Source organism: Lactuca serriola, chromosome 9 (assembly GCF_051521515.1).
Source record: "Lactuca serriola cultivar US96UC23 chromosome 9, Lser_US96UC23_V15, whole genome shotgun sequence".
NCBI classification, from domain to species: Eukaryota; Viridiplantae; Streptophyta; class Magnoliopsida; order Asterales; family Asteraceae; genus Lactuca; species Lactuca serriola.
Window position 1 is genome coordinate 208,452,395 of NC_136416.1, and position 25,445 is coordinate 208,477,839.

At 38.7% G+C, this 25,445-nt stretch overlaps 2 protein-coding genes, 1 non-coding gene and 1 pseudogene across 3 annotated transcripts; 2 read left to right on the forward strand and 2 right to left on the reverse strand.

The window, feature by feature from the left end:
• The first annotated feature begins 1,449 nt into the window (after nucleotides 1–1,449).
• Nucleotides 1,450–3,772, forward strand: LDL1 (LSD1-like 1). Its single transcript, XM_079019256.1, has one exon. It carries the CDS (start codon nucleotides 1,533–1,535, stop codon nucleotides 3,639–3,641), a length of 2,109 nt encoding a protein of 702 aa, XP_078875382.1. The 5' UTR covers nucleotides 1,450–1,532; the 3' UTR covers nucleotides 3,642–3,772.
• Nucleotides 3,773–4,291: 519 nt separating this feature from the next.
• TRNAY-GUA (transfer RNA tyrosine (anticodon GUA)) lies at nucleotides 4,292–4,377 on the forward strand. The gene is given in 2 exon segments: nucleotides 4,292–4,328; nucleotides 4,342–4,377. It is a non-coding gene; the product is annotated as a tRNA-Tyr (tRNA).
• A 13,348-nt stretch (nucleotides 4,378–17,725) lies between these two features.
• LOC145077051 (uncharacterized) lies at nucleotides 17,726–20,019 on the reverse strand. Its single transcript, XM_079022829.1, has 3 exons — nucleotides 19,633–20,019; nucleotides 18,535–18,852; nucleotides 17,726–18,448 (listed from the first exon to the last, which is right to left on the reverse strand). The coding sequence occupies exons 2-3, from the start codon at nucleotides 18,850–18,852 to the stop codon at nucleotides 17,876–17,878; spliced, it is 891 nt and encodes a 296-aa protein (XP_078878955.1). The 5' UTR covers nucleotides 19,633–20,019; the 3' UTR covers nucleotides 17,726–17,875.
• A 609-nt stretch (nucleotides 20,020–20,628) lies between these two features.
• On the reverse strand, nucleotides 20,629–22,442 carry LOC145073740 (UDP-glycosyltransferase 71K3 pseudogene; annotated as a pseudogene).
• Between the last annotated feature and the right edge of the window lie 3,003 nt (nucleotides 22,443–25,445).

Below are 25,445 nucleotides of genomic sequence, written 5' to 3' on the forward strand. Positions count from 1 at the left end.
AAATACTCTTTTTGTAATTATTTAGCAGTAGGAGGGTAAAATGGTCATTTTTCATGAGTCAGAACATTCAGTCAGATGTACAATCAAACAACATGTTTTCTTACTCAGTAAGAATTTATTACTCAGACAGACCTTTTTCAGTCAGCACTTTCTCGGTCAGCAACTATCAAACAGGACCTTAATGAATTCATCTTTAAAATCTCCGGAGGGATCTTCTCACTCAATTCGTTATTCTTCATGTCAAATTTAATACCTTGACTCAAATCTTTTGATATTTCTTTAATACTTTCACTAATCAAACCAACCGCATTATGGAACACATCATCAGCATGTTGTTTCCTCTTATTAGAGCGAACACTTGGTGAAGTTTCCTCATTTTGCACTGTTGTATTATGGCTAATTTCCTCGGATTCAAGGAAATCATCATCCGACTCTTGCATTTCTTCTTCTAAGTTCACATCTTGCTCCATCTCAATGAAATCTCTAGCTCTATTTCCTTGAGCTCAGTCTTTTCCAAAATGTTCTAATTGATTAATTAATAACACTTTGATTTTGAGAAGATAAACAACATTGTTTTCACAAAAACAACACTTTTGAATAAGCATAGATCTTCACAGAAACAACTAGATAATCAATATTACTGATAAAACTAAAAAGGAACAAGTTTGATTATCACTGAAATCGATTTTCAGGAAATCGAGAAGACAAGTTCAGTGTGAATCAACAGAAAACAGGAAACAATTAGATACATGTTTCAGGAAATCGATTTTCACTGAATAAATCTAGATAATCGATTTTCCTGAAATCGACTTATCACAACAAGAAACAGTGGGTCAAAAGAAATCAAGATTACGAGGGAGAGAGAACACTAGAGAGAGACAGTGAGAGAAATCAAGAAAACGAGTTGTATCGATACACACACCTGACAAAGAGATGGAGAACTAGTTAAGTTTGATGAAGCCTGCAATTTGATTTTGATGAAAAAATGGAGAAGATGAGCAATGGAGAAGATGAGCACACTGTGATGTTGGTTGAGTCCGATTTTGAGGAATACGTTCGAATAGGGTTTTTGCTATTAGAAGGGTTTTGTTAAAATATAAGGGGTATAATGGTAATATTTCACTTTCCTAGATGGTATGGAATTATTTCCTTTAGTTTGTTGAGTTTGTTGAAGGAATGTAGTTCCCAACTTATGAATGAATGTTTTCCTCGTTTAGGATTCCCTTTCCTTCCTTAAGTTGAATCAAACGTAGGAATTTGAGGGAATTGGAATCATTTTCCCTCGAATTCCAATCATTTCCTGCCAACCAAACACACTCTTATGATATAATCGAACATTTCTTAAAATTTGAGGAGTTTTATGACATTAGCCGTCCCAAAATAAAACCTTATGTGTCAAAGATTAAATTAAAATATATTATTTTATAAAATAAATGCGCCTAACCCTTTTTTTCTACACTATTGAGGTATATACAATCGTTCTCTTATCGGAGCCACTTCGCCGCCGTGCTGCACTCAGTCTCATAGTAAGTATGGACACCGCCATGGAAACGACGGAATCCCGAGCCGACGCCTCCGACAACCCCAACAATGGCTCCTCCGGCGACGATGACACTTCTCTCGAAATCAGCCATCCTCCCTCACTCCTAACCCCAACCGTTGCTCCTTCCCTTGCCGGTACGGCGTCAGACAAAGTCTTGCCGGACTCAACCCTCCAAACCACCGGTGAGTCTGTTGAACTTATGGAACCAGCTGCAGTTAACACCGATGGTCTACCTGCACCTCGAAAACGTCGCCGTCGAAAGAAGCAGTTCCCAGAGATGATATCCATCGCCGCCGCCGTAGACGGCCTGGGCGTTATCCGCCACAAATCTGGTAACAGATCAACAGAAGATATCGATGAATACGAAGACGACGACCCATCATCTCGCCGTCGACGGAGAATATCATCAGATCTCGACGTCGAGGGTCTAATCGCGATTTCCGTTGGATTCCCCGCCGATTCGCTGACTGAAGAGGAGATTGAAGCCAACGTCGTCAAAACAATCGGCGGAACTGAGCAATCAAACTACATCGTCGTTCGCAACCACATTCTCGCCCTGTGGCGATCAAATGTTGATGTTTGGTTAACCAGAGATCATGCACTGGAGGCGATCCGACTCGAACACACAAACCTTGTCGACTCTGCGTACTCGTTTCTCCTTGAACACGGTTACATCAACTTCGGCGTCGCCGCCGCCGTGAAGGAAGCCAAATTGAAACCCCCCGAGGGTGTTTCCAGAGGTGATGTTATCGTAATCGGCGCCGGACTCTCTGGATTAGTAGCAGCAAGACAATTGATTTTTCTAGGGTTTAAAGTCGTGGTTCTAGAGGGCAGATCCCGGCCAGGTGGCCGTGTTCGCACGAAGAAAATGTCAGGTGGCGATTGTGTCGCTGCAGCAGATCTAGGCGGCAGTGTACTCACCGGAATCAATGGCAATCCCCTTGGAGTTCTAGCTCGACAACTAGGGTTTCCTCTTCACAAAGTTAGAGACATTTGCCCTCTTTATCTCCCCAATGGAAGAACTGTAAACCCTGAAATCGATTCAAAAGTTGAAGTTTCCTTCAATAAACTCCTGGATAGAGTCTGCAAGCTCCGGCAATCAATGATGGAAGAAGCAAAATCCATTGACGTTCCATTAGGTACAGCTCTAGAAGCTTTCCGACAGGTTTACAGAGTAGCAGAAGACCCACAAGAGAAAATGCTCCTAGATTGGCACTTAGCTAATCTAGAATACGCAAACGCAACATTAATGTCAAATCTCTCCATGGTTTTCTGGGATCAAGATGATCCGTTTGAAATGGGTGGTGATCATTGCTTCATTCCAGGAGGAAACGATCTGTTCATCAGAGCTTTATCCGAAAACCTTCCCATTTTCTACAATCAAACAGTCGAACGCATCAAATATGGATCTAATGGCGTCTCAATCTCTGCAAACGGACAAGATTATCACGCAGATATGGTTCTCTGTACAGTTCCATTAGGCGTGCTAAAGAAGAAATCAATCGAATTCATCCCCGATCTTCCTGAAAGAAAGAAAGACGCAATCGATAGATTAGGTTTCGGGTTATTAAACAAAGTAGCCATCTTATTTCCTTACGATTTCTGGGGAGGCGAGATTGATACATTCGGTCATCTATCTGATAAATCAAGTATGAGAGGTGAGTTCTTTTTATTCTACAGCTACTCATCTGTCTCCGGTGGGCCACTTCTGGTTGCTCTGGTGGCCGGAGAAGCTGCAATTGAGTTTGAAAAGATGTCTCCGGTGGAATCTGTTACAAGAGTTATGGAGATTTTGAAGGGGATTTTTAATCCAAAAGGGATTGCAGTGCCGGACCCACTTCAGGCAATATGCACACGGTGGGGCCAGGATCAGTTTTCTTATGGATCTTATTCTTATGTTGGAATTGGTGCTTCTGGAAATGATTATGATATACTGGCGGAGAACATCGGAGGTGGTAGAGTTTTCTTCGCCGGAGAAGCTACTAATAAACTTTATCCGGCGACTATGCATGGGGCGTTTCTTAGTGGGTTGAGAGAGGCGGCTAATATGTCTAGAATTGAGAAGCGGAGGAGGTTGAAGTTGAATGAGGGCAAATAAGTCATTTTTGGTTGTTGGGTTAAAAGGATGAAAAAGTTAACATTTTATTTATTATGTGTATATAATTAGACATTAGAGTGAAATTAAGGGGTTTTATTTTATCATTTATGTCATGCTTTGGCATTTGTTTATGGAGCTTCCTCTTTCTAGTATATTTAATCATCAACCTGCATCTTCAAAAGACCAATGTGTTGTAGTTGTAAACTTGTAATATAATACAAGTTCATGATCACATGAATTATAGTAAATATAATACAAAATTTCAAGCATAAAGACATTTTTTTTTTGTTACAATTGTGTATATTTTGAAAATGAATGTCTTATCAAGTTGAAACTTTAAAGTAATATTTGGGTAAAATTGTAAAATAACAAGTCTTTTATCAAAAAAAATTGAACATTATTATTGCATTAAAAGAATATAAAAAAATGATATAAGAATACATAAATAAACAATTTTTTCCCAAATTGTAAATCGATCAGCCATGTTATTTTGTTTGCAACTTGTAAATCGATCAACTAAACTGAGTTTTGAATATTAAATCAAATACACGACTAATGTTTTAACACATCAATATCTTGTATCTTCTTGTACTAAAATAATAAAGCACTAATATTGGTTATTAGTTTGTTTATAATAACTCAAACATCTTCCGACCTTAGCTCAGTTGGTAGAGCGGAGGACTGTAGTGTGATCATAGCTATCCTTAGGTCGCTGGTTCGAATCCGGCAGGTCGGACTTTTTTGTTTTATATTTTTTCTCTATATTTATGTTGTAGTTGTTTATACTAATACCAACATAATCAACTAAAATATCAATGTTTTCTAACAATGGTTATAAATAAAATATACATCCGTTAGGATCTATCGTTTTTAAAAAAAAATTCAAATAACTCACACCAAAAGAGTTTCATTTTCTTGTTATTTAGATGTGTTTTTAATAAATTCAAATAACTCAAAATAAATAAATAAAATACAGTCACTCTTGAATAACTCAAAATTTTTCCAAAGAGTTGCATTTTCTTGTTATTTAGATGTGACAAAAAATATCAACTCCTGGTCAAATATGGAATGTGGCGGATGTTAAATGAAAGTTTTTTTTAATAAATTCAAATAACTTAAAAAACTCACAAGCAGTTACCTTTTCTTGTTATTTAGGCTTGTTTGGCGTACTAGCTGAAAAGCTAGCTGTTAGCTAAAAAGCTAGCTGATAAATGAAAAACTAGCTGATAGCTAAAAAGTTAGCTGATAAAAAATAATGTTTTGTAAAACTACCTGAAAAGCTAGCTGAAATTTATAAAATTACATAAAAGGACATTTAAGAGTATGTGTTTCTATAATTAATTAAGAGATGTATTTGGAAAATTTTAAAAAAGCTCCTAAAAAGCTAGTCTAAGTAGCTTTTCAAAAAACTAGCTTATAAGCTACTTTTTGGCTTACCAAACACGACATAAAAAAACTCGAAAAATAAGTTAGCTGTGGCGCACCAAACACAGCCTTAGACGTGGCAAAATATAGATTCCTTCTCATATGGAATGTGGGCACTAGGCCTGACAATCGTGTCGTGTTCGGGTTAACGTGTCGCGGGTTGGCGGGTCAAAATATGCCAACCCAAACACGACCCATTTAAATATACAGGTCACAGGTTGGCGGGTTTGGAACATAAACCCATATATGACCCGCTAACCCATTTATTTATACGGTTTCACAGGTTGGCGGGTTCGTGGGTCAGATTTCATAAATAAAATTGACAATTAAACATGAATAAATTTTTGATGGTTGATGCAAACATATCTGAATTTTAGACATTTAAGTCTTAAACATCCAAATTAAAATTAAAAACATTCATAGAAACATGTTACAAACTTAGCCTTACAGGTTACGACTTACAACCTTAGGTCATCCACCACGAGTCAAAATGTTAAAACAATCAAATGGTCTATGAATTAATGGTATATGTTATACAATACTTATTAAATATTAATACTTGATACATAAATACATTTAAAAATAAACGGGTCAACCCGTTTATTTTTTGAGAAACACATATAGTCATATATGACCCGTTTAATAAACAGGTTGGCGGGTTCGCGGGTTGGCGTTTTGAAAAACTCAACCCAAACCCATTTATTTCGTATCGTGTTGCGGGTCGTGTCACGAGTCGTGTCGAGAATTGCCAGCCCTAGTGGGCAGCATGGATGTCAAATGAAAGACCATTACGACATTAAATCATGGATGTCTAATGAAAGATGATTCCACTAAAATATCAATATTTTCAAACAATGGTTGTAAGTAAAATATACATTAGTTTTAATCGATCATTTGTTTAAATAAATTCAAGGGAAATCTTCGGAAAAGTCCTAATATTTCACCATAATTTACGAAAAAGTTCCAAACTAAAATTGGTTTATGAAAAAGTCCCGATTACCGGGAAAATGACGATTTGACCCATTTTTTCCGGTTTATCGGTTTCAATACTTACCCGGTTTCATTAAAGTCCAATTATTTTACTGTAACATCCCAAAAATACAGGCCAAAAATTTCATTTTTAAATACGTCATTATAAAACCAACAGTGTAATAAAACATTTGTAATATCATGTCATGTCAAAACCAAAGTAGAAATAATCAAACATGTTATCATAAAACAATATCATAGTGTAATCCCAAAGATCTCATGTGCGGAAAACCATAGTGTGATGCGCTGCGATCAAGCCGACTCCTTTCCTTTAAACACGAAGTACCTGAAACCAAAACTGAAAACCGTAAGTACGAAGCTTAGTGAGTTCCCCCATCATACCACATACCATACAATCACATATCATACGTATATTGCCGGGCATATCTGGGTGCCCGACCTACCCCTTCGGCCCTCTCGACCGGATACTGCCTAGCATATCTGGGTGCTGGCCTCCCCTTCGGTCCTCACGACCGGATACTGACTAGCATATCTGGGTGCTGGTCTCCCCTTCGGTCCTTACGACCGGATACTGCCTAGCATATCTGGGTGCTGGCCTCCCCTTCGGTCCTCACGACCGGATACTGACTAGACTATCTGGGTGCTGGTTTCCCCTTCGGTCCTTACGACCGGATACTGCCTAACATATCTGGGTGCTGGCCTCCCCTTCGGTCCTCACGACCGGATACTAACTAGCATATCTGGGTGCTGGTCTCCCCTTCGGTCCTTACGACCGGATACTGCATAGCATATCTGGGTGCTGGCCTCCCCTTCGGTCCTCACGACCGGATACTGGGGACTATTTCACCCCCTATTACTACCACATAACACATATCACATAGCATCATATCATACTAGCACATAAACATAACACAGGTAGTAGCAACCCTAGATGAATATCACAGAGACAATCATCTATCATATAACTCCTACTGGTGGGTCGACATTGTGGCCGTAGACCCACCGCTACTGGAAGGTAACTCACCTCACACTGCTGAAGTCCCGAAGACACAATCCCACACTTGCCGAAGTCCCGTAGACTCGACCCCAGTTGCTGGCTGACAGATTCCCGAACTGTCAACACCAAAATAACACCCAATTAATAATTGGGTCCCAATATATAACCATACATACATTCTTTGGGTAATTACTACATTACCCCTCGCTTGGCTTATTCAAGCCCAAGGCCAAATCCTTAGGCCTAAAGTCAATTAGGAATCAAAGCCAAACACATGACCCAATTTTCCAAATTGGGCCTAGGCCTATACATGGTCTCATTCTGAGGCCCAACATCATATACTCATTAAGGCCCAAACTATGGCCCATCTATGGCCTAATTTTCTAAATTGGGCCTAAGCCCCTTACTTGGGCCTTGCCCTAGGCCCATTAAATTGCTTTAGACCATTTGCTTGATCTTGGATAGCCCATTTGATATCCCAATCATTAAGGCCCAACAGAAAGGCCCAACCATAAACCCAAATGAAATTAGGGTTTCACATAAAATGATGATTAGGGTTAAGTTTCCTACTTAACCCATTAAGGACTTAATCCATTAAGTCCCATATTGCTTAGATTAGTCTTTGCCAATGATTATTATTTAATATCTCCAGTTATTAAATAATTCTCGTGTGGCCCGATTAATTCCCCCTAATTAGGGTTTCCAACCCAATACTAGTCCATTAATTAATTTGTTGGGCTTTTAGATCAATTAGGGCTTTATTGGGCCTATTAAGCCCACTAGAATATCATTAAGCCCATTAGGGTTTTATTAGGGACATTAGAGTCCATTAAGCTTCATTGGGCCCATTAGGGTTTTAGTCCTTTGTCCAATCATCCAAACAAGTCCAAACACCATCAAAGCACACCGCCACCCGACATGGCGGCCGGTGGCGGTAGGAGGCGGCAGCCACCACCCTACGGTGGTGGTTTGAGTTCCATTTCATTATTCTAATTTTTACAATTACAATGAACTTACGAAATTACACACACACACACACACTATACTAAAAAAATAACACACACCCACAACCACCCTTATGGTGGTCGGTGGTGGTACAAGGTGGCAGCCACCACCTCACGGTGGTGGCAGTGGCTTTCTAGGTTTTCCCAGCCACACAAAATACACACACACACGCACTCCAAAATATAGACTACACTCCAGCCACCCACCTGGTGGCTCATGGCGGCGGTGAGAGCTATTTCATAATGGCAGCGACACCGGAAAGTGGAAGTAATGGCGGCCGGTGACAAGATTAGCAATGACAGCCACATGGCGGCGATGGGTGGAGCTCGAAGGCATCACAGAAGTAGCTAACGGCGACAGTGGACCCGAGATGACGTAACAGTAACTGGCGGCGGCACCTTTACGATTTGATTACGCCTTCGGCGACCACGTCATGAAGGCGCTCATCTTCGTCCGTCGTCGTCGAAGGGCAGCAGCAGCAGCGCACGCCATGGCGGTCGTTACGGCTTCCACTGGCGGTTGGGAAAACTCGACCACAACGACGGCTCAAAATCTCGCTTCCACCGGACATGAAGGCAGCGACAAGAGGATAGAGGATAGCAACCTTCGTCTTCGTCGGGAACTAGATGACAACAGAGGTTGCCGGTGTTCGCTTGGTGGCCTCAAGCTGGTCGGAAACACGAACTAGATGGGTGGTGGTAGCAGCCGACGACTAGGAGGTATAAGGGGGGGGGGGGGGAAGGGGTGACGGCTGTTACATAGTTGCTAGGGTTAGGGTTTCATATCCAATATATATATCCGATGAACACAAACATATTACCATAATGGCAAGATAGGTTCCTCCAGCTCTCATTTATTTCAAAGTAGATCCAGATTTTACCTTTTAGACCCCAACTCGTAACATTCTTTTCAGAATAAGCCCAATTGTTACTAAACAACCCCTATCTTCAAAAATCTTTACAATACTAATACATAATTTACAAAATTACCCCTTTCTTGACGAATTCTTTTCAATTAAGGTCCAGAATTCACCCTCTAGCCCTAAACTTCTAAATTTATGACAGTTAGCCCCTCGAGACCATCCTTTGATATATAATTATTTATTTTTGGGCTACTATTCGCTCATTGATTGATTTATTTATTTAATAAATAAACGGATGTTACATTTACCATAATTTTCATTAAAGTCTCATTATTTTACCATAATTCGAGACTTATTCGTAAATTATGGTAAAACAATGAGACTTTATTAAAACCGGGTAAGTAATGAAACCGGTAAACCGGGGAAATAGGGTCAAATCGTCATTTTTACCGGTAATTGAGACTTTTTCGTAAACAAATTTTAGTTTGGGATTTTTTCGTAAATTAGGATAAAATATTGGGACTTCTCTGGAGATTTCCCTAAATTCAAATAAATGAAAAAACTCCAAAAGAGTTACCTTTTCTTGTTATTTAGATGTGGCAAAAATATAGATTCTTGGTCATATGGAATGCGGGCACCATAGATGTCAAAGGAAAAACCATTACGTATTAAATCATGAATGTCTAATGAAAGATGATTCCAAATTAAACTTCATGAAACACTATTTAAGTAAATAACCAAGCTCATGCCTAAATGATACCAACACATCTAAAAAAAATTTATGGTTTGGAAACTCAAAACACTGTAAATATATAACAAAAGCATCATTATAACATAACATATAGTAACATAAAAATTCATGAGTACTCATAATATTATGTTGGAGGGCTCAAATTCAATCTCCACCTGGTATTGTTTTGCAAAGTTAGACTGAGTGTACAATCTATCAAAGTGGCTCAAATTTTTTTTTGATGTATCATACTTTGACAATTGGGCGCCAATTGGCATAACTGCCGAATTATTGATCAAAGTCCTAATCTTAGAATTATCAGTTTCCCACGAATATAGTAATGATGCATAATTAGCAGCTTTCTCATCTGCTAGTTTACATATCACACGTACATTTGTTTCCTAGGCATATTTGTTTTCATTACATAACTCTTACGGACAAAATTCTTGCCATCAAGTTGTGTACTAAGAGACATAAACTCTTATAGGCAAAATTCTTGCCATCAAGTTGTGTACTAAGAGACAGAAGAGAATAATCTGTTTCAACCATTATACCAATAATCAATTGAAACATATATCTTGTACGAGAACAAAAACCAATATCCAAAAGCAAACCAACAACAAAGGATAACAACAATGAAAGTTAGATATAACGACATCAGAAAACGTACACAACAAAAATGAGATCGAAACCAAAAAATAAAATAAAAAATTGCAAAAATAATATGACTAGGGTTTATTTTTAATATTGAAAGGGAAAAATATATTACAATGAAAAGGAAAGATAAGTAGAAAAACCTTCACGTTAAAAAAACTATCTAGTTTAACATAAATAAAAGTCCAATACATAAAGCACAATATATCTTATTATGATAATATTATAAGTAGTCCAATATATCTTATTATGATATGAAAAGCCCAATACATAAGTAGTACAATATATATCTTATTATGCTAATAATATGAAAAGCCATATATATATATATATATATATATATATATATATATATATATATATATATATATATATATATATATCAACGAAAGCCCACTCGCATATTTCAACGAGCACCTAGACATCCGGAATGAGGCGGGTTTGGAACGAATCGACCTTGATCCAAACCTGTTTAACAAATTCCAAAATATGATCCAAACCTACTCCGTAACCCGCATGATTTTGAATAATCAAACCCATACCCTTATCCACTGAATCAACAGATATCCAAACCCGTCCCACACTCCATAGGTTTTTTGAATAATCAAACACATTTTACTAAATTCTTAAAATAACATTTCTTAAATAAAACAAACGTTGATTTATAAAACGCATTACATACTCGAGGACTTTCGATGGAAATTAAAATCACTATTCTAGTATGTTTGATTGATTTTTGACTGTTGAATGCAGTGATAATGTAACATCCCGAGAATTTGGTAGGTATTTTCGAACCCTCTTCTATCATTACCTTGCCATTTATGGTCCTTGGGGTTGGAAGTGAAGAGCCAAGATAAGTTTAAGGACCAAGTTTGCAAACTTGGGTCAAAAAGGGAGTACGTCGTGGTGTATTAAGGTCCGCCTTAGTACGCTGGGCGTACTAATGTCTGGGTGAAACCCTAATATTTAGGGTTTGGGGCCTATATAAGCAACATAATGTGCACCAACACCTCTTTTACCTCAGCCTCCACAAATCAAACTCGCCTTTCTCAAATTGTAGCATCCGGGATTTTTCTCGGTATTATTTTTATTCATTATAATTGAAGTATGGTGTGGTTTGGGTTGGGATTTGATCTTTGGGCCTTGCTAATGGACTGAGGGAGCTGCGTACACGGGGCGTATAGAGCCTGGTACACCTAGCGTACTCATGGAAAGGAAGCGTGGAGACCAAGCACGTACGCCCAGTGTACCAGGAGTACGCCCAACATACGTGTGCAGACCCTTTAAACCCTAAAATTTTAATTGCTCCCTATATAAAGAACGTAACCCCTCCTGTTGGTTCAACCTCCCTTCACTCCTACCCATCCACCGCGAAAACCCTAGCTCCCTTTGTGTGCTTTTGTGTTCTAGAAGCCATTGTTGAGAGTGTTTGTGTTATTTTAGTAAGAAGAGAAGAAAAGAGCTTGAAGAAGAAGCAAGGATCCACCACGAGCTTGTAGATCCAGAGGATTGACACCATTTCTGACTCTTTTGAGGTATCAAGCTCCATACTTGACCATTGTATGCTTGGATTTGTCTATTTGGGGTTTTATGTCCTTTTTGGACCCCATTGTTGGGAGTGTTTGAGTATGGTCAGTTCCAGAGCTTAAGAGCTATCCTTTTGGACTCTTGGAAGCAACTAGAGTCATAAAAATCGGATCTTGGTGGTTAAGTCAAAACCATGCAAGAACTAGATGGTCATAAAGTTGGATTAATGGACCAAAATCATGTTTTTACCCCAATCTTGCATGCAAGCACATAAAGTTCGTGACTTTATGGTCTAGGAGGTCTAAAAGGGCCTGGATCTACATTTTGGGCGTAAAGGCTGAATGGATTAAGTCATGGATGAAGCCCCAAGAAAGCTGGCCAAGACGCTGGGCGTACTCCCTGTACGTCGCACATATTGGGTCAACTTCCCGTATGCGGTCAAGGCCAGCGTATGCCAGGCGTACGTGCCAGGTATGCCGCGCGTACGCATACAGAGTGCACTCCTTGGGTTTTTGGGCCTTAGAAGGATGTGCCTGGACTTTTGGGCCTCATAGCCCATTGTAAAGCGTAACTTTGGGCCTGGGAATCTGGAGTTAGAAGAGTTGGGCCCTTGGGCTATGTTGGGCCATTTGGATTATTTTGTTTTGGGCTAAAGACTTAGTAGGAATTATAAAAAGGCCCATTTGAAGGGTTGGGCCCAATTTGGAAAATTAGGCCATCTGTGGACCTTTGGAGAGTCTAGATGGGCCAAGGGTGTGTTGAATGTAATGCACTAGAGTGGGGTCTTTTGAATGTTCTCAAATTGGACCAAGGGGTAAAATGGTCATTTTACCCCAAGGAATGTTATAGACTCTGATTGAGTGTTATGTGTCTCTGATAGCCGGGAGTCATCAGAGCAACTGTTAGAGATTCCTCCGCGAGATTCGACACACAATTTGCAAGGTGAGTTACCTTCCAGTAGAAGTGGGTCTAAGGCCACAATGCCGGCCCACTAGTAGGAGTTGTATGATAGATGATTGACTTTGTGATAATCATCTAGGTCGTTACTACCTGATATGTTTTGTGTTAGCATGATATGATGTTATGTGATAGTGGTAGTAGAATAGGGGAATAATCCCCAAGTTCGGTTGTTTAGGACCGAGGGGTAGGTCGGACACCCCGGTATGTCTGATAGGGGAAGGTTGAGCACCCCGGTATGCTCAACAGGGTAGGTCGGGCACCCAAATATGCCTGGCATGGGGTAGGTCGGGCACCCCGGTATGCCTGACAGTATGTGTTTCGTATGGTATGTGGTATGATGGGGGAACTCACTAAGCTTCGTGCTTATAGTTTTCAGTTTTGTTTCGAGTACCTCTTTAGCAAAAGGGAAGGAGCCGACGCGGTAGCGACACATCAGACTCACACATGTTTTCCGCACCGAGCTTTCTGGGATTGCACTCTAATTTTTTATTACTGTTGATGATACGGTTTTGAGACACGTTGTTACAGTTCTATGATTTGGTTTGACATTGGTAATGTTTTGGTTAAACTGTTTTATGAGTTTCTTAATTAAAAATGAAATTTTTGGTCTTGAAAATCAGGATGTTACACAAACCCTAGCCTCCCCTTTGTGTGTGTTAAGCTCATTTTGGTGTGTTCTTGAGTGCCTTAGGAGGAAACCATTGCATCAAAGAGTTGAAGGAAGAGACCAAGCTTGTAGATCCGAAGTTAGCTCGTGCACAAGAAGCTCCAGAAGGTATAAAGTTCCAAACTTTATGCTTATATGATTAGATCTCTCCATTTTGCTTTAAAAGACCCATTTCTTGTCCCAAAAACCACAAGGTGCTGCATGTTGTGTTTTGAACGAAAAAGACTGTCTTTCTGGACTCTTGAAGGGACCTTGAGTGATAAAAGTGAGGTCCCATTAGCTGAAGGTGTCCCGTACATGGAAGGATAAGGTCTTAATGGATTAAGACCAAGCATTTAGAGCTTTATGGATGTCCAAAGTGATAAAGTTCACGATATTATGGATCCTAGGCATGTTAGATCTTTGGATATGAAGTTTGGGCTTAAGTGCTTAAGCCATTAAGCACTTAACAAGGTTTTGGCAAACAGTCCAGTACGTCCGCTGTAAATCCAGTACGCCCAGCGTACTGGGTCAACCACCCTGATGGTAGTCAATGTCTGGATGAGTACGCTCCGCGTACCAGAGGGTTACGCCCCGCGTACGTCCTCTGTTGGGCCATTGACAAATGGGTTTCGGGTTTTGGGTTATTTATGGACTAAATGGATTTGGGCCTTTGCTGGACTTTGTAAATAAGATGTTTTGGGCCAATTAGTGGTAGTGGATCATGGGGTTAGGCCCAATAAGGAGATTGGGCCCAGTTTGGTAAATTGGGCCAATAGTGGACTTGTGTATATGGACTTTCAAGTTAATGACTTGGTGTGGGGCTTTGGCCCAACAAAAAGGAATGGACTTAGTGAGTTATGAGGACACTTAATCAATGGAGTAATATTGGGTATTAACCTAATATTTATTATTATGTGACAGTTCGGGATTCCCGGTGAGACAGCAATCAGAGATTTGCAGTATTTCAGTACTACTTACAAGGTGAGTTACCTCATTATACTAAGGGGTCTAAGGCACCAAGGCTGACCCACTGGATATGATATCCTAGCAGTTGGTCGTATGTTGAGTATGAGTTAGAGTTGCATGCTAGTTGCTATGCCAGTTAGGTAGATCTGTTGGACTATCGTAGTATTATGTGTTTATCTGTATGTGCATTAGTTGTGTTATATGTCGACATATTATGTGGGATGGGTTGAGGTGATACTGATCCGTGCGGTAACCAACAAACCTGAGAGCATTCCAGATACAAGCTGAGGGAGACTCGTACTGTGGGCTCGATGGCAAGCCAGATGTGAGCTGTGGGCCCGTAAGGCAATCCAGACTCACACTGTGGGCCCAGGGGGTAATCCAGTTTGTAAAGCTGTAAACCCAGTACATGTTGTTATTGGTATTTGTTTTAGGTGCAGTGTATCGGTATTTTGGGGGAACTCACTAAGCTTTCGGGCTTACAGTTCCAGTTTATTGTTTCAGGTACATCAGGGGATCGCGACAAGGCAAATGCATGATCGTACAGCTCCTCATGTTTTGTTTATGTTTTTGGGGAAAACTCTGATATTTTACATTTCGAAAAGAAAGTTGTAATGATTTAAATGATTTGAAATGTTTTTTTTAAGTTTAAATTTGGCTTGAAATTTTTGGATGTTATAGATAGAGAATAGCTATTGCAAACTTTCTTACGATTGATAAATGACTTTATTGATTGATAAATGAAATTAGTGATTGCTTGATTAAATATAAATGAATTGACATCATGATTCTTGTTAGAAGTTCAGAAGTCTAGAAGTCGACTCCTTGAGTCCTATATAAAAATAGTTTGGTCTTTGGCCTTTTCCCATGAGACTTTTAATTAGAATTAAAATTAAAGTATAGGTAGGTATAAAATATAAACTTATAATTCTATAATTTATACGTGGCGGGTTATAAACAGAACATATCAGTGATGATCCATGCCCGACCCTTTTAATAAAATGGTTAGCGGGTACAGGTCATTAACGAGTAAATGAATAAAAAACTATACTCCAAACCCATATAATTATTAAGGTTGCGTTTAGTTGCGGAAAAACAGTTTTCATTTTCTGTTTTCTGTTTTCCATTTTCAGTTTTCGTTTTCCGTTTTCATTTTTCATTGGAAAATTTAGAAAACGCGTTTAGTTCAGTCTTATTCATTTTTCATTTTCTGTTTTAGAAAATTAGAAAACGCGTTTAGATGTGCATTTTTCTATCGGTTTTCATTTTCCATTTTTTGTTATTTTAACTAATATCACAAACACCACCCCACCCCCACCCCACCCACCCTACCTACGCCACCCACCCCACCCCCACCCCCACCCACCCTACCCACCCCACCCCCACCCACCCTACCCACCCCATCCACCCACCCCACCCCACCCACCTTATCCCACCCCACTCTACCCTAACTCATACCCTACCCCTACCTACCCACCACCACCACCTCCAACCCCACCCTACCTACCACCCTTATTCTTTCTACCTATCACCCCCACCTACACATACATTTAATATATAAGAAGCAACATAAAATTCAATGTATCATTTAACATAAAAATGAACATTTTAATAAGACAAGTTTTACTATTTTAATGCTATCAATATTGTGAACGCCCCCGGCGACGTTGTGTATGTCTTTCCCATAACATGTTAGCAATTGAATCTCTAACTTGAAGCATTTCATCTTGATCTGTCATATCCAAAGGAAAACCCTCTTGAACCACGTTAAAGCCTTCTGTGAGTTCTTGAAAATTTTCACCACCATATGTATTGAATAAAGTGTCTGCCCTATCCTCCATCCGTATATAATTATGCAGTGCACAACATGCATGCGGGATCAACATTTGGCGTCTCAACGGATAGTTTGGTATATATTTCAAAATGTGAAATCTTTTTTTAAGAACACCAAATGCCCGCTCTATGACATTCCGAACAGATGAATGTACAAAGTTGAATAATTCTTTCTTTCCTCTAACTCCACTACCACTTTGCCAATCAGACCGATGATACCGCTCACCACGATATGGAGCTAAAAATCCCTTTAGATTTGGATACCCACTATCAACAACATAGAAATAATCTACACCACATAAAGCAAATATATATATTTAAGTCGAGTATTTAGAAACTAGATTAAATAAATTAGGTAAAGAAATGTTGAGAAGTCTTACCACCGGTCGGTATTGGAAATTTGTTTTCGGGTCTAATAACGGCGTCATAAAATACACGAGAGTCATTCGCTGTTCCCTCCCAGCCGGTATACACAAAAGTAAACATCATATCATGGGAACAAATCGCCATCACATTTTGTGTAACAAGCACTGCTTTTCTTCCGCGAAATGACTTTTGTTTTGATAATGGAGCCCAAGCTGCTACGTGAGTGCCATCAATAGCACCGATACAATTCTGCATTGAAATTATGTATGTTAGAGAGATAGAGGTTTTACGTATAAGTGTTAACAAAGAGATCAATGAATACCTTAAAGAATGGATACCATCTCGAATCTGCTCGAATTTCTGGTTGAACTTCACCTCTGTTAGTTGTTTTAACTACTGTAAGAGCAAATGCCTTCAAAGCTCTTAACACATACTTAAACCAATAATGTACAGTCCCCGTAGAATGTTGAAAACGATCCGAAATCATTCTATGGCTTGTTCCATGACATAACTATCGATGTACCATTCTTCGTCAAACTGCTCGTCATGAATAACCTGCAAAAAATTAAGCAGATTTAGGAACCCAAAGTTTCTTGGGTCCTTGTGAGCCTTTTACAGGACAGGGAATAGTAAGAGAAATAGCAACCATGTATGTGCGTTTAACTAAAGTTGTTTCATCTTTTCTTTTAATGGTGAAAACTTTAATTTCAGTTGATTTAGTAGGACTGGAGTTTGTGGTGTTGACATTAATATTCTTTTGATTCCGCAAACTCATTGCCAAACCTTCTTCTACACTAACATCCCTTCGATCTTCCAATAAATTCATCATCTTTAGTTTATCACACAAATTTAAAAAAACATGTGGCTTCATCCTAATTGCTTCATAACACTGGATAGGATTACCGCACATTATCTCTCGAATGTATTCTTTTCCACTTAGCATAGATGTCCTACAAGGAGTTCGGTCAATAAAATTCCTATTGTTCTTTATTAACAAAGCAATCATCATCATATCATCCAACTCATCATCGTCATCATCTGAGTAAGAGCTACTATCCGATGAATATGACATTGGGACACTTTATCTGCACCATAAACCATTGAATTTAATGTCAATCAAGTAAAATAACACAAAAAAAAAGTAAATTCACACATCAAGTTCCATACATATCATCAAAATGTTCCACAAAATGACATCAAGTTTATACATAAACATCAAAACATAAACTAGTGCAATATGTTTATATGACATCCCTAAATTCTAAAACAACTACCCATCTAAACTATCAAGCCACTGTTTCCTCCTATTTTCAGACATCATTAGGAACATTTTTCTCCAATTAATATCAGGAAAGAAGGACAATGCTTTAGTGTACGATCTTGCACCAACACCAGGTGTAGCTTCTAAAGTCGTCATACAATCACTAATCGAGTATTCCTCGGTCAATGAGCTTGTTACATCACCATACTTTGACTTATAATGTTCTGCTCTTGCTAAATCTCTTTCCTTTCTAGCGACTATTGATTCTGAAAATGCATCCAACAAGGTATCATATTTGGAATTTCTAGGACCTTTTTTCATTCTTCTTGAACCTGGTAAACCCTCCATTTCCTCTTCCAACATACGCTTTCCCTTCCGACTACCCCCATTAAACTCACTCTCACCAAAACTACCACCCTCTAGATACTCATCCTCAATTCTGTGCTCTTCTTCTGATGTTTGAGGGGCACAAGTTGAGGCATTATGAAAAGCACCAGAAGCAGTCGAACTATTGAAGACCAAACTCAATAAGGAATAAATCTTACAACCCTTTTTCTTGAACGATTTGAAAACTTTATCTCGCTGTAATATATGGTATACAAATACTTTATTAGTTAGCAAAATAAGTCAAACATTAATAAAATTATTAGGTTTAAGATATTTTATACCTTAAAAAAATCATCCCAAACAGTATCATTAGCAAACACTTTTCCAGAAATAGCATCCCATGTGACTCCAGTATGGTTAATCAATTCACTAAACTTTAGATGAACAGATTTAAGGCGGTGGTATTTTGCTTTCACCTTCTCAGGACCATATCTTAAAGCAAATTTCATAAAAATCTGTTCATCCATTTGTGTCCAATCAGTTCCTTTGAAGATTGGAGCCCCGTTAGGATCTCTCTTGACCCTTTCCTCTAAAATCTCTAAGAAATATTTCTCACAAGCTTCTGTCCACTCCATTGCATCCCCACTGTGCCCACCCATCTATATATAACCAAATTTATTTAAAAATAAACACACTAAAATGATTCTAAATCTAACAGAGTAACCAAATTAATTAGGAGTTATGTGATTACAATGTATAATTAACTCAGACTATTCAATGAATAAAGGTTATATTAAAATTAAATCTAGGAACATGTACAGTAATATAAGAGATCAAATCATAAAATAGAGTTGCACTATAGGCCATTTATGTTAGAGATACAATAGGAGAATGCTACATACATAAACAGATTTACACACAAAGAGATACACACATACAGACATGAAAATGAAAACACAAATACATGTTATCTCATTAGGGTTTTACATTCCTGTACAGACATGAAATTGAAGCAATATTGAGGGATAAGTTTAAAATGTATTATACTCAAATTGGCATAGATATCTATAATTAAGATCGAGGTTCTATATGACATCAAGAAATCAGCCCATAAACTGAAACTAGGGCAAAAATCAACTGATTTCATCACCATCAATAAAAAGTGAAAGAAAACATTAAACAGAACGATATATGCAATTATTTATCGAAGTAATTAGTAATCGAATATAAAAGATATCCTTAGATGAGAAAAAATTGTGAAACTGTATACGTAGCGTGATGGGTAAAAAGGGTGTTGACACTTGAGACTTACGTATAACAAAGAAATGGGAAAGAATTTGAGATCGATTATGCAACAACTGATTCTCGTCAGCACCAACAAACTGTGAAATCGTAACCACTAAATACATCGATTAAGCTACAAATAAAATTAAATTTACCTGTGTTTTCTTTTTCAATAACGAGCACAGAAAGAAGCAGACGCAAAGACGAGATTTAGTCGGAGAGAGGAACCGTTGTTGTTGAGAGGAGCTGCTATGGCGGCGAATGGAAGGAAGGAGCTGCTATGGCGGCGGCGGCGAATGGAAGGAAGGAGCTGCTATGGCGGCGAATGGAAGGAATTTAGATCGATCTGTGAGACCTTGGGTTGTAAGTGATACGCATCTGCACGGACTTGGAGTCTAGACGCACATGAATCACAACAATTGGGCCATGGGCCAAGAAATTGGGTTGTAGTCGTGAAAGTGGAGCATCAATAATTCATGTCTATCTCACATTGATAATCCATGGTTACCAAATAATTTGATGATGCATTTTAACATGTGAGACCTGGGGGGGGGGGGGGTAGGGGGTAGGGGTGGGGGTGGGTGGGTATTTGTGGGTAGGTTTGTGTGTGTGTGTGTGTGTTTGTAGGGAGTAAGGTGTGTGTGTGTGGGGTGGGGGTGGGTGGGTGGGTGTTTGTGGGTGTGTGTGTGTGTAGGGGGTGGGGGTGGGGGTGGGTGTTTGGGTGTGTGTGTGTGTGTGTTTGTGGTGGGTGAGGTGTGTGTGTGTGTGGGGGGGGGAGGGTGGGGGTGGGGTGGGTGTTTGTGTGTGTGTGTGTGTGGAGGGGGGGGGGGGAGGTAGGTAAAAGTGGGTGGGATGAGAGTATGTGTGTTTATATTTAGAAAAATTTTAGAAATAGAAAAATATGGAAAACAATGATTATTGGTTTTCTAAATTTTTTCAATTTCTTTGTAATTTTAGAAAACGGAAAATTTTCATTTTCCGTGAAAAATTTAGAAAAATAGACGAACTAAACACGTTTTCAAAATTCTCATTTTTCTTGAAAATTTTTTCCGGAAAACGGCCCATTTTTCCGTAACTAAACGCACCCTAAGGGCTTGGATCGGATCACGTTCAAAACCTGCTCCATTGCCAGACCTACGAGCACTCTGAGTTCGAGCTCCTTTACATGTCAAACCCAACCCCTATAGGGGTTTCCAGGGAAAATTTCCCCACATGTGGCACAAGTTTAAGAGGCACCCATTTTTGGGTTCTGCAGGTATTGAACTCTCGAGTCTCGTCCTCTGACCTCACGTGGGTATTAAACCCGACCTTACGCGCGTAGGTATTAAACCCGGTACCTCTTCCCAGCTAGGCTGGAATAATATGAACACTAATGTTACTGATGATACTTACCAATAGCCTGCATAAGTAATATGACGATGACAGCAATGCAACAAAAACAAATAGAGTTTAATCACTTGGATTATTATTGATGGGGAAGGAATTAAATTCTCTACCGCTAAATAGTTGTATTGATTTTTCCTAAGTTTTCTAACATATCTTCAACCAATTTTCCTAGTGTAACCAACGAAGATCCGCCTTTTATCAAAGACTTCCTGCTTTCCTCACTTATCTTCTTCACTCTCTCCCTCACTGGATTGGTATCATCCATCAAACAATTTATCGCTGTTTTTATCTGATCTGTCATCACTATCTCGCTCCCACTGCTTCTGTATACCAAACTCAATTCAACAGCCAATCCCAACTCCCTCACCATATAAAAAGCATTCATTTGTTGTTCTGCATTCAATGGCCAAGTTGCTATCGGGATCCCATACCACAAGCTCTCCAAAATGGAGTTCCATCCACAGTGAGACACAAACCCTTTAATGGCTACATGAGCTAGAACTTCGACTTGTGGTGCTCAACCACAAACCATACCTCTATCTTTCACTCTTTCCAAAAACCCATTTGGTAGAACCTTTTCATAGCTCGTGTAGTCTGTTGGAGCCCCATGCATGCCTTCTGGTGGTGGCTCTCGAATTGACCACAAGAACTGATGATCACTCTGCTCAAGAGCCATAGCAATCTGCTCTATCTGGGGTTGCTTAAAACACCCCATACTCCCAAAGCACAGGAAGATGACTTACTTTGAAGGTTGATTGTCGAGCCAGTTCTTGATCTCAGTCGATCCAGTAGACTTGTTATGGTTGATCTTTGGTCAAGCAAAGGCCCAACTGGGTATACAGTGATCGGGTGGGATACCATTGAATTAACAGCGTATGGTTCGAGTTCAACAAATGAGTTTATGATAATTCCTTTGGATTCCTGAAACCTGGTGCCAAGATAAAGGAAAGTTTCATACCCACCACCAGGTTTATCTAATGCAGCATCTGGGAGCACATTCGCAGGAACAGGATTCTCGTAGACATGGGATCACTGAATCAGGATCCGATGGGTTAAAGTTGAATTCACCATTGTTGTTGCGCTCCGGTAGATGGAGTAGAAATCCAAGAAAAGCTGTGTTTGAAGAGAAAATGACGTATGAAGGGACTTTGAATGTGTTGGCGACATCAATCATACAACAACAAAACATGTCAAGTACAAACCCAACAAGATGAGTTGAATCATCTGATAGCAACTCTAATACTGCTCGTTCGACATGAGATTTATGGCTCTCAATGAAGAGGCTAGCAAACTTTTCGAAGGCCATAGGTGCAGAAGGAGGTTGAGAAAGATAGTTAGTGGGAGGAATCATGGTGTATCTGATTCGAGCATCAGAAGCAGCAAGCGACTTTGTGTAGGAACCAAGATCGGTTTCACCGAGGGGAGGGATAAGAAGGACTGTGATGGATAATCTTTCATCTTGATCAAGCAAACGCTTTGCGAGTTCTATGGTTGAGGTTAGGTGACCGAAAGCAGGTACAGGGATGAAAACAAGCTCTGATTTCTTCATAACTGTTATCTCTTGGATCTGATTGACGTTCGATAACGAAGAGGTAATCGGGAGTACAGAAGAAGCCTACTTTGAAAGAAGCTTTAGTATGCGCGGGACAAAGATTTTTCTTTTTTTCCTTTTTTTGTCGGTTGGTTTGCTACTTTGCTACCACCACGTACCTCACAAAAAGCAATTTATTCAATTCAAACCCAATTAAAATAACTTTTTATTTATTTTTTAAATATTAAATGATCATTTGATTTTTTAACACGATATAAGACACAAAGAAAAATTTTCAATATTTTTACCCATATCAATTTGAAATCTTAAGTGTTCATCATTCAACCTAATTTATTAAATTTATTAAAATATTATCATATTAATATAAGACTATTTAATTTAATTTACGAATTATTTAATTTATTAATTTAAAATTGATGTTAAATATAAAACATAAATCAAAAATATGAAATAAACTTTACAAAATTATTTTTAAAATAATTAAAAAGCTTAAATAAATTAAATATAAACCTAAATTGGCATACAAATTTAACTAAAAATATCTAAAAACTAACATTATATATATATATATATATATATATATTAACGCCCGGATCTCGAGGTACTTTTTTTTTGCAATTAAAACTATCATTTTGAGATTATCACTACGTGGTAGAGGCACCACCATGACGTGGCGAGACGAAAATGGGTCGCGTGTTTATCCAAGTCACCCCGGCGTGGCAGCATTGGCCACAACGTGGTCGCGACTATCATGCAAAACCTATTTTTTTTTTGGGTTTTTCTCCTTATTTAAAGGAATGATGAGGCTAGGGTTTGCTCATATTCAACTTCCATCAGTTCCCTCAAGCCCCAAAGAAACCCTAAACACTTTCCTCCATTATCGAGCTAGTTTTGGTGTCCTTGAAGCTAAAGAAGGAAGAAGGAGGAAGTAGGAAGCAAAGATCAAGCAAGCAAATCTCCGTTCTTCACCCTAGCACTCTTTTGGACCTTAGTAAGTGTCCATGACTCGTTTTTATCATGCTAGGTTGCTAGATCTTCAGTTTTGTCCTATTAACTTCTTGTTCTTGTTTGTTGAGATTATGAGATCTCATAAAGTTTGCAACTTTATAAATCTCTGGGACATTTGGTGTATTTTGTTCCATGGATCTGGAGTTTGGTTGGGTTTTTGATCCATGTATGGGATTAGGTCATAAAAACCTTATTTTTGACCTAATATGGGTTCAAGACATGCATTGGACATGCATGTATATAAAGTGCCAACTTTTAAGTTAGTTTTGGTGCTATTCAAATGTTAATGACTTGTGGGTGTTATTCTATTGTTAATGTCTTAGTAGAAAGATTAAGGTCTCACATTGTGTGATTATCTAGGTGACATCTGTTGATACATGAAAAGTGAACCTTTAGCAATCCGAAGTCAAGCCATTCCGAAGTGAAGTGCATTCCGAAATGAAGCTCTTCCGAAATGAAGACATGTATGAGAAACACCTTGTATTCAACGCTATTTTAAGTATGTATTTGCATTTAATGCTTCTTGTTTTTTAGTCTTTGTTTTGTTGTAAAGATCATGAGACAAGATCAAGAAAATCCTATGTGTCAGCTTTTTGACTTTGCAGCTTTAGATAGTCAATTCAGTCTTTCTAGTTTGTCTCTTTATCACTCCTTGTCTATTTAAGGAGATGTAATTATCATGCAAATGTAACAGCTAGAACAACATTCTCTTTCACATCAATACCAAGTATCTTTCAAGTCAAATCATTCTCTCTATCATTCTCATTATTCTTAAAATCTCTTTACATTGTTCATACTCATCTTCTCATACTTGAATACTTTGTTGAACTTCTTACATAAAGACAAGACTGGTTTACCAGACTTGACTGGACTATTAATATTAGCAGCAGACATTGATCTTAAGTTAATTCAAGGTTTGAGTTTTCAAACCTTGTCCGCACACATATTATTGCACTCTCAATTGGTATCAGAGCCTAAGTGGTTGTACTTTGAATCCATAAGAACATGTTATAGTTAATTTGAGATTACCTTGGTATCTCAACCATTTCTGTGTTCAGGATAAAATTTCTTCTATATACCACTTCAGCTCTAATACTTTAGCTTTAATGACTGCTCCTAATCAATCTCAACAAATGTATCCAATAAAAATAGCAAATAGCATCACTGGAAAGTTAGAATGAAGAGATTTTTACTTGGTAAGGAAAAAGGTGAAGAGATATAGAGATCTGTGAAAGAAGGTCCTCATGTTCTTGTAAGACAAATGGTTAGAGATGTTGTTGCTACTCTCATGGGTCAAGAAGAACAACGTCTATCACCTCTAACTGCATCAGACCAAGAAAAGCTTCATGCAGATTAGATTGCGTTCTCGTAAATGGTGTTTGGTGTTCCTCCTTCTCTCTTTGAGCATATAAAATTGTGCAAATCTACTAAAGAGATTTGGGATACACTTCAAGACTTGTTCGAAGGTTCTGAGAACATGAAGGATAAGCATTTGACATCCGTTGTAAATGAATTAGATACTTTCACTAAAACTCTCGGTGAATCCATAGCCTCTGCATCAAATCGGTACAAGATCGCTGTGAACAACATGACATCACATGGAATAGTTAGAACTCCACTTAAGTACAATCTGAAGTTCATCAACAGTCTCAGAAAAGGATGGGGAAATGTTAAGTCATGTATTCAGAGTAATGGTTTCTAAATAAACTAAAGCTCCATCGGTTATTTAACGAACTGCAAGGCCATGAATCTAACGTTGCTCAAATGTTAAGAGAAATGTCAGGAGGTCCTCTTGCCTTAGTTAGTTCTGTTAACCTACTAATTCCGAACCCATCTATTCTGGATCCTTTTGGAACTATCCCACCTGTTTCATATGCTCAACCAACACTTCCTATTCCACATGTCCCACCTGTTCCGAACCATTCATTTAAGAAAATTTTGACCTCGATTCAGTTGATTCCGAACTTCGTTTCCAACAAGAATTCACACTTTTGTCCATGAGGTACAAACATTCTTGGAATC